Raw genomic sequence first — 18,080 nt, 5'->3', positions numbered from 1 at the left:
AATATAATTTTTTTAACTTAGATGTACTATGTACATGATATTGTTTCCAGAGTATTTGCTTATAAAACCTACCATTTAGTTGATTTTGTATATTAGTACATCTATATTTTTAAATACACATGTTTCTTAGATAATGCATTTCTCCTATTATAAGGACTACGTACAGTATGCTTTAGTGTCAAACTTATTCTATCACTCGCAACATTTACAAAAAAACTTAAAATATTAATTTTACATATTCAACTTATTATTGAAAATATTTTGTATAATAAATATATTCACTAAATTATGAAATAAAAATTATTTATTATATTCTTATAACTAAATAAGTTTTCTGAATTATATTTCTATGAAAATTAGTTTCTGTAAATTATTTCATAGTTTTATAGATTCTTTTTAATTTAATCACTTTATGTTTTTTATATTTTGTTGTCGATATTATTTTGAACATATTATTGTAATATAACTATTTTACATTATTTGAACATAATATATAGTGAAAATGTATTTTAATATATATATATATACATATATACATATTAGTAAATTGTTATTTGTATTTAAATGATATTTGACAACCAATTTTAACTACTGATATAATCCTGACATAATCCGGTTGTATATTCAAATGGTTAGAACTTAGAAGAAGTAGAGTCACTCGTTAGCTCAATGTTGCACCTATCTACATTTTCTAATTTAGTTAGTTGTTTAGAAAAAGAGCAGAGTTTTGTTTATAATCTTCTTACAATATTTGGTACACCCTACAGGCTACAGTTACTCGTTATGTATTTTCGAACATGAAAGATAGCATATATACAATTTGTATGAATACTATATAGAATAATATATATTGTGTGTGCATGTAAAATAAAATAATTTCTCTGATATGCAGAACTTTTGAACTCATGGGTACGTTCAGTTATTCTCATATTATATTTATATGATGCAATTTTATTTTTATATTTTTCTGTGAGGATAAATAAAAGTTGTTATATGGGTTGGTAACTAAATATTGGGTTGGATTCATTAGATGATTCTGTAAGTCCATATTTTTAAGCGATGCTTATTTTTTTAAATGGATTGGTAACTGAATAATGCAATATACTTGTACCAAAAAAGATTAGCATTGTTATAATATTTTTTAAGAAATTAAGAAACGGTCCGAATAAAAAAAATCACAGTGATAAGATAATTTCTCTGATGCAGAACTTTTGAATTCATGGGTACGTTCAGTTATCTCATATTATATTTATATGATGTAATTTTATTTTTATATTTTTCTGTGAGGATAAATAAAAGTTTTTATATGGGGGTTGGTAACTGAATAATGGGTCGAATTCATTAAATGATTCTGTAAGTCCCTATTTTAAGCGATATTTTTTAAAAAATGGATTGGTGACTGAATAATGCAATATACTTGTACCAAAAAAGATTAGCATTGTTATAATAATTTTTAAGAAATTAAGAAATGGTCTAAATAAAAAAAATTACACATGAACAAAATCATGATTTTTGTTTTAATAGATAAGATATCTTATGGTTTTTGGGAAGATAATAAATTTGTAAGCTATCGTGGACTTTTCTAATGCACCGACTGCTTCAAATATAGTAATGAAGTAGAATTATTTCCTTTTCAAGAATTTAATTTGTTAACTACTGGTAATCCAAAGTTCCAAACATAAAACCTTAAAGAATTTGTCGACCAAAAAAAAAAACCTTAAAGAATTTTACACAATCACCATGCAGTCGGAAGTATACACGTGTCCTTGTCGGTATCTCCTTGAATATTTACGTCGCGCGGAGCCCACAGCGAAGCATCTAGACACGACACGATACTCAAGAAAATGATTTTCTTTCAAGGCCCAACCTCACCAGATTTATTCTCAACCGTTAGATCACGTGGACTAAGTCCATCCCTTTCGTTTTACAACCAATCCTCAACCTGATGTGAAAGATACTTTACTGCTTTTTAACACAATATAGAGACCACTAGTAGTGTGACAGGCAAGAGACTTCTGAACCAAATCTAAAGAGCTCAACACACAGCAAAAGAGAACTAGGTGAAGAGCTGTTGAGTTGTTTCTTTGGTGTGTAGATGGAAACAGAGAAAAAGAACAGCAAGGAGCTAGGGCTTAACCACCTAGGGTTCGTGAGAGTTGCAGCGATCCAGGTTCTTGTTAGCCTCTCAAACCTCTACGACTACGCCAAACAAAACTCCGGTCCTCTTAAACCGGCCGTGGGAAAGGTGGAAGGAGCCGTCACCACCGTCGTCACCCCTGTCTTCAACAAATTCAAAGATGTTCCAGATACTCTCCTCCTCTTTCTTGATCATAAGGTAAACCCAGTTTCAAATCTCCTTCCATGTTCTTGATTAGTAGATCTGATGACCTAGTTACTTTGTTTGCTTTCTAGGTAGGTGAAGTTTCGAACAAGTTTGATAAGCATGCTCCTCCACTGGCTAAGCAAGTAGTGAGTCAAGCACATGTACTGATCCAGATGACTACAGAGAAGGCTCAAAGCTTTGTGAAAGAGGCTCGTACCGGTGGTCCTAAAGCTGCCTTTAACTATGCTGCAACTGAGTACAAGTACTTCGTTGTGACTAACTCGGTTAAAGTCTGGGTTAAACTCAACCGGTACAAACCTATTCATGCAGTGGGAAACAAAGCTTTGCCACTGGCTGCAAACTTGTCTGGTAAGTACAACGGTTTGGTGACTGACATGACCAAGATGGGTTACCCTGTGGTTGGTTATCTTCCTTTGGTTCCTGTTGATGACATTGTCAAGGCTTATGAAAAAGAACAAGATGCAGCGCAGAAGAAAGGAGATACGACCACCACCCCTACTGATGGAAACAAATCCTCGTCTGATTCGGACACTGATTGAAACATTTGTGAGTCTGGTTTGTTGGGTTTGGTTACTTGTGTAAATGATCTTATTAGGCTCTTTCTTGTTCTTCTTTGATCACAGAACTTGGTCTTGTAGTGTTTTCATTTCTTGTTGGTTGTTGATGTGTGTATTTCATATCTATGTAACAAAGAAGGTAATATTGAGCAACAAACCTTTAAGAACATTGGGAAGTTGTCACATTTCAGAAAGTATATTCATATCAAATATGCAAATAGAGAATCAAAACAGCTTTACTAAAAAACAATCTCTCATTTGAAAACAAGTCTTCAAGAGTTATTATTCGAGTTTGTACCAAGCTTCCAGGCACCTTAAGAACAAAAAGAAACAAAGGAATACGCATCCTTCCAGACAGCATCTTCGTTCTGAAACAGACAAAACAAACGGATCAAAATTGAGGTCCTCTTGCAAACAACAGCTTAGTCATTCTTGAAAAAAAAAAGTAAATGAAACTGAAACTAAAACTTAGATATGTATGAAGAAAGACTGCAGATTCCAAGCACATACGCTAATGAGAGATGTACAAACTCCTCACATGAACAATACACAACACTCCACGCCACTAAGCGGATGAACCAATGGCTAAAGCCAACTACCAAATATATCTACATAGCTTAGTCCATCAAGCAGAAACAAAAGTGCCAACACTAATCATTCACACCATTTCGACCAACCTAAGCATATAAGACTCAAATGCAGCTATGAGTTGCACACTAGAGAAAATCATATTCACAAGCTGCATATAGTAACAATAAGATAATAACTCACCACTGTTTGATCAGTTTGAAGAAGAAGGGTGGTCCTTGAGGAGATCATCGTAAGGATCCCTACGACCAGCAACCTGACTGATCTGAGGATCCCAACGAAGCTGAGCGTTGTGACGCTCAAAAGTCCAGAAACCATAAGGACGAATAGGCAAAGCCCACATCTCCTTGATCTTCTTGCACCTCTCGTGCATCTCATATATGTGCTCCCTCGCTTTCCTGTCTCTCACCTCCGGATCCTCCATCAACCTCAGCACCAGATTCTCCGCAAACTCCATTATGAACCCCATCTCGTTCCCCACAATCACTGCTATTGCAAAAAAAAAAAACCAAACTTGCTCAAGAACTGATTTTGAAATTAGGGTTTTCTATCGAATTCGATTCCCAATCTAGATCTAGGTTAGGCTGCATCAAAATCTTTACTTGTTCACTCATAAGGCGATGGAATTGAGATTGGCATAAGCCCTTTGGAGAGAAAAGGAAACTTACGATTAGATACGAAACCAGAGGAGGAAGAAGATCGCTAATGCTCTGCTTTTGGGATAGTCAGGGAACTTTTCATAGAACGAGGAGACAGGCGAGCGTGTAGTGTGGTGTGAAAGAGAAGACAGAAACTGCGTGTTGTTTGGTACTTAGTAACGAGGAAACAAGACGTTTTCCTTTCCTAGAGCCGCCACGCGGTTTATGTCACGTTTTTACTACCCTCCCTTACCGCATGCCACTCGGTAAGACTGTAACCCAATTTTACTGTATATTTTTCAGATTTGTGAAATGTCATCTTGTGTTTCAAAAAGTAAAATGTCATTTTAATGAGTTTGAGAGGGCAAATCTAATAATGGGTAAACTTTGTCTAATTAATGCATCTGGATATACAAACGTATTTTGAATGAGTTGTGAAATCCACATCTTTATATGTGGGTCAATCAACTAGTTTATACTCTATAGTGAGAGTAGAATAAAATTTTGGAGATTATATGTTGCTGGTCTCAAGAGAAAGGCTGGCATCTATGAATTATTCCAAACAGAAACAGAGCTACAGTTCCAACCTTTTTTTATTAATTCTTTGTTAACCAAAGAGCGATCATAAACTAAACTTCGCTATCCATACAATGGTGAATAAAACAAACATGATCTACAAGATATTTTTTCTAAAACAAATATCTTCTTTGATTACTTTAGCAAAAAATAGTTTATGGATTTTCCAAGAGCCGCAATACCCGTTTTGCCAATAATGCCGATTGAAATGATCTATATCCCAAAAACTGATTACTCTAGATTTTTTTCTGACATAGTTTATTCCAAAACATTCAGTGCATTCTTCAATGGTACGAACTTCAATTAGTGAAAGTAAAAGATGCATTTATTTTAGACTACTATGAATTTGGCTAGTTATCTTACTGAGGTCAAATTAGTGTTATCCACAGACAACATGGATCCAAGGACTCTTGTTAGCATTGTTACATTCAAAATTGTTTGGAAGACCAACTGTTCAGTGTTTACAGTAAAGTTGAAACTACAAGATCTGTGGGATGATTTGGAAAAGAAATACAAATCTTTCATTGTCGGCTTTGGAACTTCTTCACAGTAAGATTTCTAAATTTTGTGATGGTTGAAATCACAGGAATTGTCAACCGGAGGTGCTCGCATATCGGCGGTACGTGGTGTAGCTGCTACATCCCAGCATCAGGGAGGTCGGTTCTCAAATCTCTTAGAAACACAAAGAATTATAAGAACAACTTTTCTTATTAGCTTTAGAAACTACTCAAAACTAAAGCTCTCAATATGTTTCACTTAGATCATATGGAACACCTCTCCATTAGACCTATATTTATATGAAAGACAATTCCCTTTAACATGTGGGATATGGAAAACACAAACCTAACCTAAATAGAAACTTCCTTTTCCTATTTCTAGGTTTCCTTATTGTGTTTATCTTAACATATTAAACATCTAATAATATGTTAAGTTTCCACAAGCTTGGAATTATCCAACATTCACCCCCTTAATTCCAACTTGAATTAGGGAGATCAATTTCTTGAACTCCGATTAAGCTCCTCATTTGCTTGAACATAATCCTTGCTAATGGCTTGGTAAGGATGTCGGCCTTCTGCTCAACACCCGGCACATGCTCCACTTCGATATGCCCGTTCTCCACACACTCACGAATGAAGTGATATTTCTTGAGTACATGCTTACTCCTTCCATGGAAAACTGGATTCTTGGTTAGAGCAATGGCTGATTTGTTGTCGATCCTAAGCTTGACTCTCTCGCCTTCTTTGCTTAGTATCTCACTCAACAATTCCTTGATCCATATAGCTTGCTTCGCTGCTTCTGTTGCTGCCATGAATTCTGCTTCGCATGATGACAATGCAACCGTCTGCTGCTTCTGCGACGTCCAAGTAATCAGTGATGAACCGTAGTAGAATGCATGTCCTGACGTGCTCCTCCCGTCATCGAGATCAATGTTGTGACTGCTGTCACTATAACCAACGACACTCCTTGACCCATCTCTCTTGAAGAACAGACCGAAGTTTGTTGTTCCTTTCACATACCGCAGTATGTGCTTGATGGCTTGTCCGTGAGAGTTTCTCGGATTGTGCATGTATCTGCTAAGAACACCTACTGCGTAACACAGGTCGGGTCTTGTGTGAAGCAGATACCTCAAACATCCTATGATTCTTCTGAACTCGGTAGCATCTATCTCTTGTTCATCTTCAGCTTTTGAGATCTTCAAATTCGCCTCCATTGGAATTTGAGTTGCGTTACACGCTTCCATCTTTGTGTCACGCAGGATTCCTTGAGCATACCTCTCTTGTTTTATTCTGATTCCGTCTGCTCCTTGAATCACCTCTATGCCAAGGTAGTACGTTAGCTTACCTAGATCTGACATCTCGAACTTCTTAGACATCTCCTCCTTGAATTGCCTAATCACCTTAAGTGAAGTCCCTGTCACAAATAGATCATCAACGTAGATGGCAATGATCAAGACGTCTCCTCCTTCAGTCTTGCAGTACACTGATGGTTCCTTCGTGCACTTCTCAAATCTCATCTCCTTGAGAACCTGATCGAGTTTTACATTCCATGCCCTGGGTGCCTGGCGTAACCCATACAAAGCCTTGTGTAACACATATACTCGATCCTCTTCTCCTTTCTTTTCGAAACCTTCAGGTTGAGTTACATACACTAACTCCTTTAGATCTCCATTCAAGAAAGCGGTCTTCACGTCCATGTGATGTATCTCCCAACCGTTCGTTGCTGCGAGGGCTATTAAGAGCCGAATGGTTTCAAGTCTTGCCACTGGTGCAAACACTTCGTCGAAATCTATTCCTTCTCTTTGTACATAGCCTTTTGCCACAAGTCTCGCCTTATACTTGCTCACTGTACCATCCGCCTTTCTCTTGATCTTGAAGATCCACTTCAACCCTATGGGTTTCACTCCAGCCGGTCTATCCACAAGTTTCCATGTCTTGTTTCTTGTGATAGACTCCAACTCGGCCACCATCGCTTCAACCCATTCTCGTACGTGTTCAGCTTCAAAATAGTTCTCTGGCTCGCCATCCACTGTGAGCAACAGCATTGCACTTTCTTGATCTGCAAGTAACACATAATCATCGAGATATCTTGGTTTTGTTATGGTTCGGCCTTGTCTGGTCACCAGCGGTTGACCTCCACCGTTTTGGTTTGCATTGTGATCCGCATCTTCTTCTTCTTCCTCATCTTGGTTTATAGCTTCCTGTTCATGATCCTCACCTTGATCATTACCTTCTTCTATATCACCCTCATGTGGAAGCTTAAGCATGCTCGGTTCACAATCATCTTGGTTTGTTGTAGACGCCCAGTCCCAAGCTTTCTCTTCATCGAAAATCACATCTCTACTCACCATCACCTTCCTTGTGTCTGGATCATAAAGTCTGTAGGCTTTGGAACCCGGCTCAGTTCCAAGATTGACCATACTCTTTGATCTCTCATCCAACTTCTTCAGATAAGGACCAGTGATTTTCGCATGAGCTACACAACCGAATATCCTCAAGTGCTTGATATTTGGTTTCCTCGATGTAAGGCACTCGTATGGTGTTTGATTCTTCAAGGCTTTTGTAGGAACTCTGTTGATGAGGTAAGTTGAATGTCGTACAGCTTCACCCCACAAGTAGTTCGGCATCTTCATTGCCTTCAGCATACTTCTTGTCATTCCCATCAAGGTTCGGTTTCTCCTCTCCACAACACCGTTTTGTTGAGGTGTGTAAGGCGCGGTTAGGTGCCTTTTAACTCCATTCTCTTCACAGAATAGATTGAACTCAGCTGAGGTAAACTCTCCTCCTCTATCGGTGCGAAAGGTTTTGATGGTTGACCCGGTCTGCTTCTCTACACTCTCTTTAAACCTTTTGAATCGATCGAATACCTCACTCTTCTCCTTCAATAGCATAACCCACATATACCTAGAGAAGTCATCGATCAATACAAAGACATACTTATTATTTGCAGGCGTTGGTGGTGTGATTGGACCACACAAATCTCCATGCAATAACTCTAATGGCTTTGTCGCACGAAACATGGCTTTGGTCGGGAATGACTGTCTGATCTGCTTTCCTGCGAGACATGCGTCACACACGCTTTCTTCGTGTGTTACACACGGCATTCCTACGACCATCTCCTTCCTTACCATGTTGTTCATCACTCCATAGCTTATATGTCCTAGTCGAGCATGCCACCTCCATGTAGCATCTACGTCCCTGACATGTAAACACTCCGGGTAGCTTATCTCCATAGGGGTCTTGTAGAGACGGTTTGGAGATCTTGTCACACGAACTAGCAACCTTCCATGCGAATCTGTGAGCGTTAAGTAGACATCTTTCATGTTAACCTCACATCCGTTCTCTGTTGCTTGCCCAAGACTCAATATATTGTGCTTCAGATCGGGTATGTAGTATATGTCCTTGAGTGCCTTCTTCTCTCCAGTCTTGCACACAAATGTAACCACACCCTTTCCTACAATGTCAACACACGATCCATCACCAAACTTCACCTTCCCTTTGGTGTTGAGATTCAAACTCGAAAAGAACTCCTTGTTCCCTGTCATGTGATTGCTCGCTCCATTATCCAAATACCAGACACTTGCATTGCCTTTGTCGATATCAAGATTCTTCGGAATCACCTTATCTTCATTCAAAAACACCACCTCGTGTACATAGAGTGCATCAGCCTCTTCTGTCTCGTTTAGGTTAGTTTCTTGATTCTTCTCTGTCTTTTCGGGACAGACAGTTGCGTAGTGACCAGGCTTGTCACATCTCCAACATATCAGCTTTGAACGATTCTTCTTCGAGTTGTTATCTTCGGTGTGTGACGCACGGTTTTGGTTGTGTGACCTACCTCGACCTCTGCCTCTACCGTTCCGTCCTCTTCCTCTACCACGGGAATTCTCATAGCCCCTCTGACTATGCTCTTCATTGTTCGAAAACATCAGCTTCCCTTGGTCTTCTTTCTGAGTTTCTTCTCCTACACGCTCCTCGTACGCCTTAAGCCTTCCTACTATGTCTTCAAACCCCGTCGAGTTGAGATCTAGGACTTGCTCAAGTGATGCTACGATCTGGATATACTTGTGTCTTGGAAGACCCTTCAAGAACTTCTTGACCATCTTGGATTCTTCTATGTTTTCTCCCAACGAGGTTGCTTTGGATGATAGGCCCGATATCTTCCCCGCGAAGTCATCGACCGTATCTGAATCATCCATCTTCAACCTGTCAAACTCCGCCATCAACGTCTGAAGTCTCGCCTCCCTTACACGATCAGCTCCTAGGTGTCGCGACTTGATGGCGTTCCAGATCTCTTTTGATGCGGTTTGTTCTCCCACCTGGAGAATCAATGTTTCGGGAACAGATTGAAACAAAAGAGCTATCGCAACATCGTTCTTCTTTTGATCATCTGAACCAGGTTCGATTGTGTCCCACACTTCATGAACACGTAGTAGAACCTTCATCCTCATCGACCAAACTGTGTAGTTTGTCGATGACAACATCGGACATTGGATGGATGTAGATCCAAAGTCCTTCGTGCGTGGAGCCCTAGTCACGTCAGCCATCTTGCCGTCGCGATCTCTTGTTCACAAGCACCAGGATCTTAAGCTACAACTTAAGCTTAGATCGAGTCTCCAACCTGAGGCTCTGATACCAATTCAAATCTCTTAGAAACACAAAGAATTATAAGAACAACTTTTCTTATTAGCTTTAGAAACTACTCAAAACTAAAGCTCTCAATATGTTTCACTTAGATCATATGGAACACCTCTCCATTAGACCTATATTTATATGAAAGACAATTCCCTTTAACATGTGGGATATGGAAAACACAAACCTAACCTAAATAGAAACTTCCTTTTCCTATTTCTAGGTTTCCTTATTGTGTTTATCTTAACATATTAAACATCTAATAATATGTTAAGTTTCCACAAGCTTGGAATTATCCAACAGGTTCGTGTTCTCATGCGGTACGAGGTCTGCACTTCAAGAAATAAACTGTTAAAACTGTCACAAGCTGTCGTTGAATCCTGCTTTTCAGTCCAGATCTTTGTGTCTAGTTTATGACTGAGGAGCGAACATTGAACACCTGGGGTATGCGGTTATCTCGAGAATGCGCCTTTGGTGAAGATGCATTGGTCACAAGCATCATGACTATCTTTTGGTACCACTTGCTTGTTTAAGAATTGTATTATCGGGTTTAATCATGTACTCTTTGTTTTAGTAGATGTTGTAAGAATTTCAAGAGATGGATCACTGCGTGTCTTGCGATGATTTCATTCTCACAATGGTCTAATATACAATGGAGGTTTCAATTCGGTAGGATTAAGTCTAAGTTAGTGACTAAATTTGATAGTAGATTGCCTTATTGTATTAGTGGTATAAAAGCCTGTGGTCAAATACTTGTATTCAGATTTTGGTGAAATGAATGTTGTTGACTGAGTAAAAAAAAGAAAGAAAAAATTAAATCTAACAAGAAACATATAGAAAAAACATTGTAGCCATTCCCTGTTACTCATATTTACAAAAGATAAAAATACAAAAATTACTCCAACGCTCTTATCTAACCATTGATAATATTTTATCATAATCTTTCCACTGATTAAACCAAAAAACGAAACTAACAAGAGCTTCGTCAACCTCATCTCGCGTCTAACTAAAGCAGCCGTTAACTCAAAGGCACCACCAATACGTTATCACCGTCAATTTGAACGTTGCCTTCTCCGTCATAGGCTGCATCTTGTTCCATCGGAACACAATCCACTTTATGTCGGAGTTTCCAATCAAGTGCTTGACAAGCGCGTGAGCAGTAATTCACAACGCCACAAACAGAACACCTCCGGAACTCATGTTTCCTCGTCTCCGGCCGTCCACATCCGCCGTGAGAGCACAACCTCAACCCATCTCCGAGGGAATCTACGCCTCTAACGGCGAACCAATCCGCTAAAAACTTATTCGCCGGATGTGTTTCCGGCGCCGGCACATTGCATCCAAAATCGCTCAGCAACGGACAACCATGGCTTTGGTTAGGATTAGAGATTTGAGGCTGTGATAAAGCGAGCCACGATCGATGAGATTTGACTCCGGAAGATAAAACGGCGGCGAGTTCACGAGCGTTGGCTTGAACGAGGAATCTCCGGCCTTCTGAGACATTCTGTGGAACACCGTAACCATCTTGGAGACAGTGACCAAGCTCACGTAGCGCGTCAACGTGTCCTAAGAAAGCCGCACGCGCGCATAGAGCTACACCGGCTCGAAGATCCTTGTCGTTCTTGGAACCGCCGCTCCCGTTGAACTGGATCACGGCTACAGAGTATAACGACGGCGCGTGTGATCTGATCGCTGCTTTTGCCATCAGCGACGCGCCGTTTCTTCTGTTTTGCAGACAGTAAAACCGAATCTGCACAAACAAGACATAACGTTAAACCAGTTACAAAAAAAAAAAAAGACATAACGTTAAAATTCGACCAAAAAAAACAGACATAACGTTAAACAAAACAAAACAGAAAATTAAAAAAAAATTGAAAATATTTAGTTAATTAATTAGGAAATTAAGTTATTTAATGTTCAACTTAGGAAAAAAAATATTTAATGTTGAAATAACAAAATAAAAAGAGAAATATTTAAGAAGTTAATTAGGAAATTAAGTGTTTTTCAATTCCCAACTAACAAAAATGTATATTTTGAAAAACAAATTAGGAAAATAAGTGATTTGGTTTCCAACTATCAAAAGAGAATATTTAAGAATTAATTAGGAAAATAAGTGATTTAGTTTCCAACTAACAAAAGAGAAAATATTTAAGGAATTAATTAGGAAACCGACTAACCATTCCGAGAGTGTAGCAAGCTTCGAGATTTCCGGCGTCGACGCAGCGTTTAAGAAACCGGTGAGCTGCTTCCGACCAATTTTGGGCTTTTACGGCGAACGCTTTTCGAGACAATCTCGACAGAACAAGAGGACTCGTAGCTAAACTGTTTAATCTCTTACATCTGTTACACAAACCAATTAATTATGACTTAGACATAAGCGCTCTGTACGAATTCAAGATTGACGATTAACCGGGAAGCTTACGTCATCAAAACGTTGATGAAATCAGCGGGGCTTCGAGATGTGGAAGCAAGTCTACGAAGGATAGAAACAACAAGATCTTCTGGGATTGAGTCTAGCAAATCGGATCCTGCTTTAGTTTCCGGCGCCGAAGAAATGGGAGAAGAAGAAACACTTCGCCGTCGTTTCCTTACCGGCGCAAAGATGCAGTCTCCGGCTCCGGCGGAGTAGAAATCTCTCTTGGTTTTTCTTGACGGCAACATAATGTTCGTGTTCTTCTTTGGCTTGGGGATTTACAAAGCTATGTCTCTCCTCTGGTTCCCTTATCTCTCTATCTCTTGGCTTATAAATAAACAGAGTGGTTGAGTTGTATCTCTCTTATCCCTGCGTACATACGTACGCTAATCGAAATGTCTTTTTTACCCCTGTAGTTTATCGTGTTTCCCGGCCAAAACGCTATTGACCCAACGTCTGCTTTTTTTATCGTAGTAGGCGGTTTAAGAGATGATAATAATGGATCGACTGAGGTACAAAAAAGAAAAAAAAACGAAAAGAAAAGCAATGATGGAATTTAATTTGAGAAATCCCTTAGATATTCATAAAAAAAAATTTCTCACAAATATAATTCCTAACTATCAAAATGACCAACATATTTTATTAAAAACAAATATAGTTAACTAATATAAATTTTAGGGTTTAGAGTCAAGGGAGTTTTTGGGTGGATTTCAAAATTGTAAAAATACAAAATAAATATTAAAAGTTTAAAACAAAAATTTGAAAAAATAGTTTCAAAAAGAATTTTCCAATTTCAAAGAGAAAATTGAAAAAAAAATTATAAAAAGTTCAAATTTGAAAAAATATAATTCGAAACTATAAAAAAAATTATTTTTGTTTTTTAATTTATTTATCTCGGATATAAAAGTCTTTTACTCTTTTAATAAAATATATTTTAGTCATTATCTTTCTTAGGGTAATTTTGTGAAAAAAAAACTTAAAAAAATAGCCTATTTGAAAGAATGACCCATTTAATTTATGTAATCCATTTTTTAAAATGGTTTAAAGATAATAATTATGAAAATTTAGAAAAATCAACTCCGGAAACAACTAAAATAACACAACTCGGTTAAATATTTCTTTTTACGGGAGAGTTAGGTTTCTCTAGCCATCAATATAAAAATAAGTTGTGCCCATGTCGAGTGCTGACTCTAAAGGGGTAATAGATGCGATTGCCCCGGATCGACTCGGAGTTCTTTCATATGTTAATACTAGGGATTAACCCGGGCTACGCCCGGGATTTTTATTTTTTTTCTAATTTAAGTTGATAAATTATTTATATTTAGGTTATGATATATATTTATATAAACTTTAAGATGCATGTCATAATTAAAATTTATTTTTAAATTTTAACACGTTAAATTAACATATTTTTTACTATTTAAATATTTTTTGTAATTTTGTTGGCTATCTAGTTATCATATTTAGCAAAACTATATGTTGAGTGTTGAAATAAATTTTTTTGATATTTAATTAAACTACAGAGTATTTTCTGATCGATCACATGCTCAACAATCGATCGATCCGTAAAAAGATGGCCGATCTCCTAGGCCAGGTAAGTATAATTTTAGCAAAAATATCTTTGATTTTCAAATATTAAGTATATAACTATTCTTTTGAATATTGTTTTTTTGAATTGTATTTTTTGATTAAATTATTGTATTATAATGTTTATGTAAATATTTTTTGTGATATTTGAATTCGTGTTGTTCGTATACTTAACCTAGATGATATTGATGTTTAACAATTAATTGTTTTCTGGAAATAGAAAATAATGATATATCAAAACGTATATAATACTTGTTAAATGATAGTATAATGTAAATTACATTCATTATTTGAAAATAACAATTTGTTTTTTTTTTAATCAGAAATTATTTTTATTTAAAAACTTTATTCATATATAATATAATAGTTTAAGTTTGGAAGATTAATATATATATAAATTATGTATATTTTTTAAAAAATAATTTAAGATATTATATATTGAGTAATTGAATAAAAGCTGAATTTCTTATCTTGAAAATCAAATATTTATATTTTTTTCTTCATGTTATACTCACCAATCCAACATTGATATTTATAACTCAGTATGTTTTTAAAAAAAACTAAGTTTTAAGTAATAAACGAATTTAATAAATTAAATTCATCACCTATAATGTTCAGTAAACTATATTTGAAAACTCTCTAAAATTATATTTTAAGCATAATATTACTATTATTTAATTTAAGTTATTTTAAGCATAATATTTGCTAAACCAACTTACATTATATTTACAATAGGACCATCCTAAACCGGTTAATAAACCAAAAATAATTCTAAACCAACATGAACCAATACTTGATTCGGCGAGGAATGAAGTGTTTCAGGATAAACGCTTGAATGGTTATTAACTGTAATGGTTTGATCATGAAAGAGTTAGTATGAATATTAACAATAAAATTATGGATTAGATTAATTTAAATTTGTAAGAATACCTTTGAGTCTATGAAAACCAATTCAATTCCCATGAATAAGTTTGAGTTTTGGAAGTTGAGGGTTTCCCAACAATGAATCCACCTAACAAAAAGTTCGTTGTTATAAAAAATCTCCTTCAAGGTTATTAAAGGTTTTTCGGACGGCAAGAGTTGATGGTGGAACCATTTTTTTGCTCGAGTGCTTTGAAGTTTTCTTTGAAAGTGTGAGGTTGATGTTGATAAAATAAAGAGTTTTATAGGGACTTTTTTGATGTAAAACTATACATTTTTTTTGTTTAATGTGGTATTTCCATTTTTATATAATTTACTACCATTTTAAGATAGATGTACATTTTAAGATAGATGTTTAAATTTTAATGTACTTTTTCCATTTTTTAAAATGTTTATTTCCATTTCTTACATTTTTTTATTTACGTAATATCTATATTTTATATTTTAAAATAGATATTTAAATCTTAATGTACTTTTTCCATTTTTTAAATTGTGTATTTACTTATATTATATATTTTACATTTTAAGATAGATGTTTAATGCTTAATGAACTTTTTCCATTTTTTAAAACAATTGTGTACTTACTTATTATTTTATATATAATTCATATATTATATATTTACATTATTTACTTATTATTTATTTTCCTGTATATGTATTTCCATTTCTTGTATTTTTATTTACTTAATATCTCTATTTTACATTTTAAGATAGATGTTTAAATCTTAATGTACGTTTTCTATTTTTTTTAAATTGTATATTTCCATTTGTTATACTTTCTATTTTCGTAATATCTATATTTTAAGTTTTAAGATATATTTTTAAATCTTAATGTAATTTTCTATTATTTAAATTTGGTATTAACTTATATTATATATTGACTTATTATTTATTTTTCTTTATATTGTGTATTTCTATTTCTTATACTTTCTATTTACTAATAATTTTATATTTTAAGATAGATTTACATTTTAAGATAGATGTTTAAATAATAATGTACTTTTTTCCATTTTTTTAAATTGTTTATTTCCTTTTCTTATACTTTCTATTTGCGTAATATCTATATTTTATATTTTAAGATATATTGTTTTTTTTTGCTCATGTGGACGCTCTATGGAGCCTCAAAAGCTCCCTTTTATTAGTATAGATTTCCATTGTTTCATATTAGTTGGTGTTTAAATTGTTTGCACACCTCATATATATTAAAACAGAAGTCACAACCTTGATTCATGTGTGATTTTTTTTAAAATGGACCTAATGGACCTATTCATAGAAATTCATACTATATTTTAATTCAGACTAATAATAAATATAATTTTAAAAATATTTTAATCATAGTATCTTTTGATATCTTTTCATTTTAAATATAAATATATTTATTTTAAAATTCTAACAAATCTGTTTAAGAAGATTTTTGCAAGATCTTCATTTTTGAAATTATATTTAAATATTTTCACTAATTTCGAAATTAGTTTAAAATATTATTATACATTAATATATTCAGTTATATAAAATGAAAAATAAAAAAATCTATAATATTTTAGTTATTATATAATCATAATCAATCATATTAAATTAAAATTATTATATTGAGATAAATATAATAAAATTGTATTAAATTTATATATTTATATATTTTATTTTCGTAATTATAAAATATTTATGTTCAAAAATAAAATCTAATATGTTGGTAAGATGGGTTAACATTATCAAACTATATAATACATGTATAAAAATTAACATGTAATTTTTTAAAGTTAATAATATAAAATCTTTGTAACTACTTTAATCATAACTAGAGCTTGACCCGCGCACCCGCGCGGATGTTAGTTTTTTTCATAAATGAATATATATTTGTATAAGTGATAATATATATTTTAAAATTTACCCGTTTTTTTTTTTTAATATGATATTTCTAAACACAATAATTTTTTTTAATATGACATTTCAAAATTTTATGATTATGTATAAGAAAATTGTTGTATACTCCCTATGTTTTTTAATATAAGTCATTTTAGAATTGTGTACATAGATTAAGAAATCATTAATTTTTTTATATTTTCTAAACAAAAACATCATTAAATTATTTATCTAAACACAAATCAACCAAAAATAAAATAGAAAGTATATTATCATTGGTCATATAACATTAAGTGTTAATAAATTTTATATAGAAAACCGAAAACGTCATATAATTTGGAACATAAAAATTCTTCTAAACGACTTATATAAAAAACAGAGAGAGTACTATTTATTATGTATATGTGGAATTAGTAAAATAATTACATATAATGTATGTAATTGCGAAATGTATATATGGAATTAATTATTTTAAAACACACATATTAAATAGGAAAAGACAAAGAATACTAAAATCTAGGTTTATTAATTATTGTTGCCATTATTTTTAGCTAGAATTTGATTTGGAAATACATTAATTGAAGAGAAAAGACAAAAATCCTAAAAGGTAGGCTAATTAATAACTCCAGTGGCATGTCATTGTAAATATAGTGGAAAACTAAGGGATAATCTAATTTTGTACTCCTCTTTTAATAGATTAGATATATTTTCATTTTAAATATAATATATATGTATATATTATATTTTAAAAATTCTAATAAATCTGTGTAATATTTAAACAATAACTTAATGTATTTTAAGTTATCGTTTAGAAATGAAAATAAATAAATTATATCCTATTTTATCTACTTTTATAGTCATGATCCTGTTAAAATATAATTATTATACTAAAATAAATATGATAAAATTATATTCAATTGATAAATTTATAAATTTTATTTTCATAAATATAAAACTATTTATTTAAAATATAATATGATGATAGAACGACTTAAAATTAACAAACTATATAATACATATCTAAAAATTAACATATCTTACACTTTTATATATACAATAATAAATTACCTAAAATGAATAAGCATAAAAATATTGGTAAAAAGAAATCCAGTTTTAAAATACGGGTCAGAATTTTGCATAAATTAAATACAAAATATTTTTTAAATATATTTTCTCATGAATATATTAATTTGCTTAATAACTAAATGCAAATACAATAACATAAATATATAATAAGAAGCAGCAAATACATAAGGTTTAAACAATTAATTACTTATAACATGTAAATTATAAAATTATTGTTTTTGAAATAGTTATATAAATATTTAAGTACATGATTAACTTTAAAAATATATACCACTTATGTTTTAAAACAATAATTTATGTATAGAAAAGTGAAAACAAACACCCGTGCGGTTGCACGGGTCAAAATCTAGTATATATTAAAAGAGGAATATTACAACATTTGAG

At 33.5% G+C, this 18,080-nt stretch overlaps 2 protein-coding genes and 1 long non-coding RNA gene across 3 annotated transcripts; 2 read left to right on the top strand and 1 right to left on the bottom strand.

Moving 5' to 3' along the window:
- The first annotated feature begins 1,969 nt into the window (after positions 1-1,969).
- On the top strand, positions 1,970-3,070 carry LOC103852398 (REF/SRPP-like protein At1g67360). Its single transcript, XM_009129301.3, has 2 exons — positions 1,970-2,335; positions 2,413-3,070. Exons 1-2 carry the CDS (start codon positions 2,096-2,098, stop codon positions 2,881-2,883), a joined length of 711 nt encoding a protein of 236 aa, XP_009127549.1. The 5' UTR covers positions 1,970-2,095; the 3' UTR covers positions 2,884-3,070.
- Positions 3,071-5,153: 2,083 nt separating this feature from the next.
- On the top strand, positions 5,154-10,800 carry LOC117131655. Its single transcript, XR_004454745.1, has 2 exons — positions 5,154-5,363; positions 10,133-10,800. It is a non-coding gene; the product is annotated as an uncharacterized LOC117131655 (long non-coding RNA).
- Positions 10,662-13,421, bottom strand: LOC103852397 (F-box protein At1g67340). Its single transcript, XM_009129300.3, has 3 exons — positions 12,252-13,421; positions 12,007-12,169; positions 10,662-11,579 (listed from the first exon to the last, which is right to left on the bottom strand). Exons 1-3 carry the CDS (start codon positions 12,488-12,490, stop codon positions 10,848-10,850), a joined length of 1,134 nt encoding a protein of 377 aa, XP_009127548.2. The 5' UTR covers positions 12,491-13,421; the 3' UTR covers positions 10,662-10,847.
- Positions 13,422-18,080: the final 4,659 nt, after the last annotated feature.

This window comes from Brassica rapa, chromosome A02, assembly GCF_000309985.2.
Source record: "Brassica rapa cultivar Chiifu-401-42 chromosome A02, CAAS_Brap_v3.01, whole genome shotgun sequence".
Classification (NCBI taxonomy): domain Eukaryota; kingdom Viridiplantae; phylum Streptophyta; class Magnoliopsida; order Brassicales; family Brassicaceae; genus Brassica; species Brassica rapa.
The sequence above is the reverse complement of the archived record's forward strand: the minus strand, read 5'-3'. Positions and strand labels throughout refer to the sequence as shown.

Coding starts and splice junctions, on each gene's coding strand:
- LOC103852398 (XM_009129301.3), top strand. CDS start 2,096: ATGGAAACAGAGAAAAAGAACAGCAAGGAGCTAGGGCTTAACCACCTA. Junction 2,336..2,412: donor TCCTCTTTCTTGATCATAAG/GTAAACCCAGTT, acceptor TTTGCTTTCTAG/GTAGGTGAAGTTTCGAACAA.
- LOC103852397 (XM_009129300.3), bottom strand. CDS start 12,490: ATGTTGCCGTCAAGAAAAACCAAGAGAGATTTCTACTCCGCCGGAGCC. Junction 12,170..12,251: donor TTCATCAACGTTTTGATGAC/GTAAGCTTCCCG, acceptor TTTGTGTAACAG/ATGTAAGAGATTAAACAGTT. Junction 11,580..12,006: donor CTTGCTACACTCTCGGAATG/GTTAGTCGGTTT, acceptor TTGTTTGTGCAG/ATTCGGTTTTACTGTCTGCA.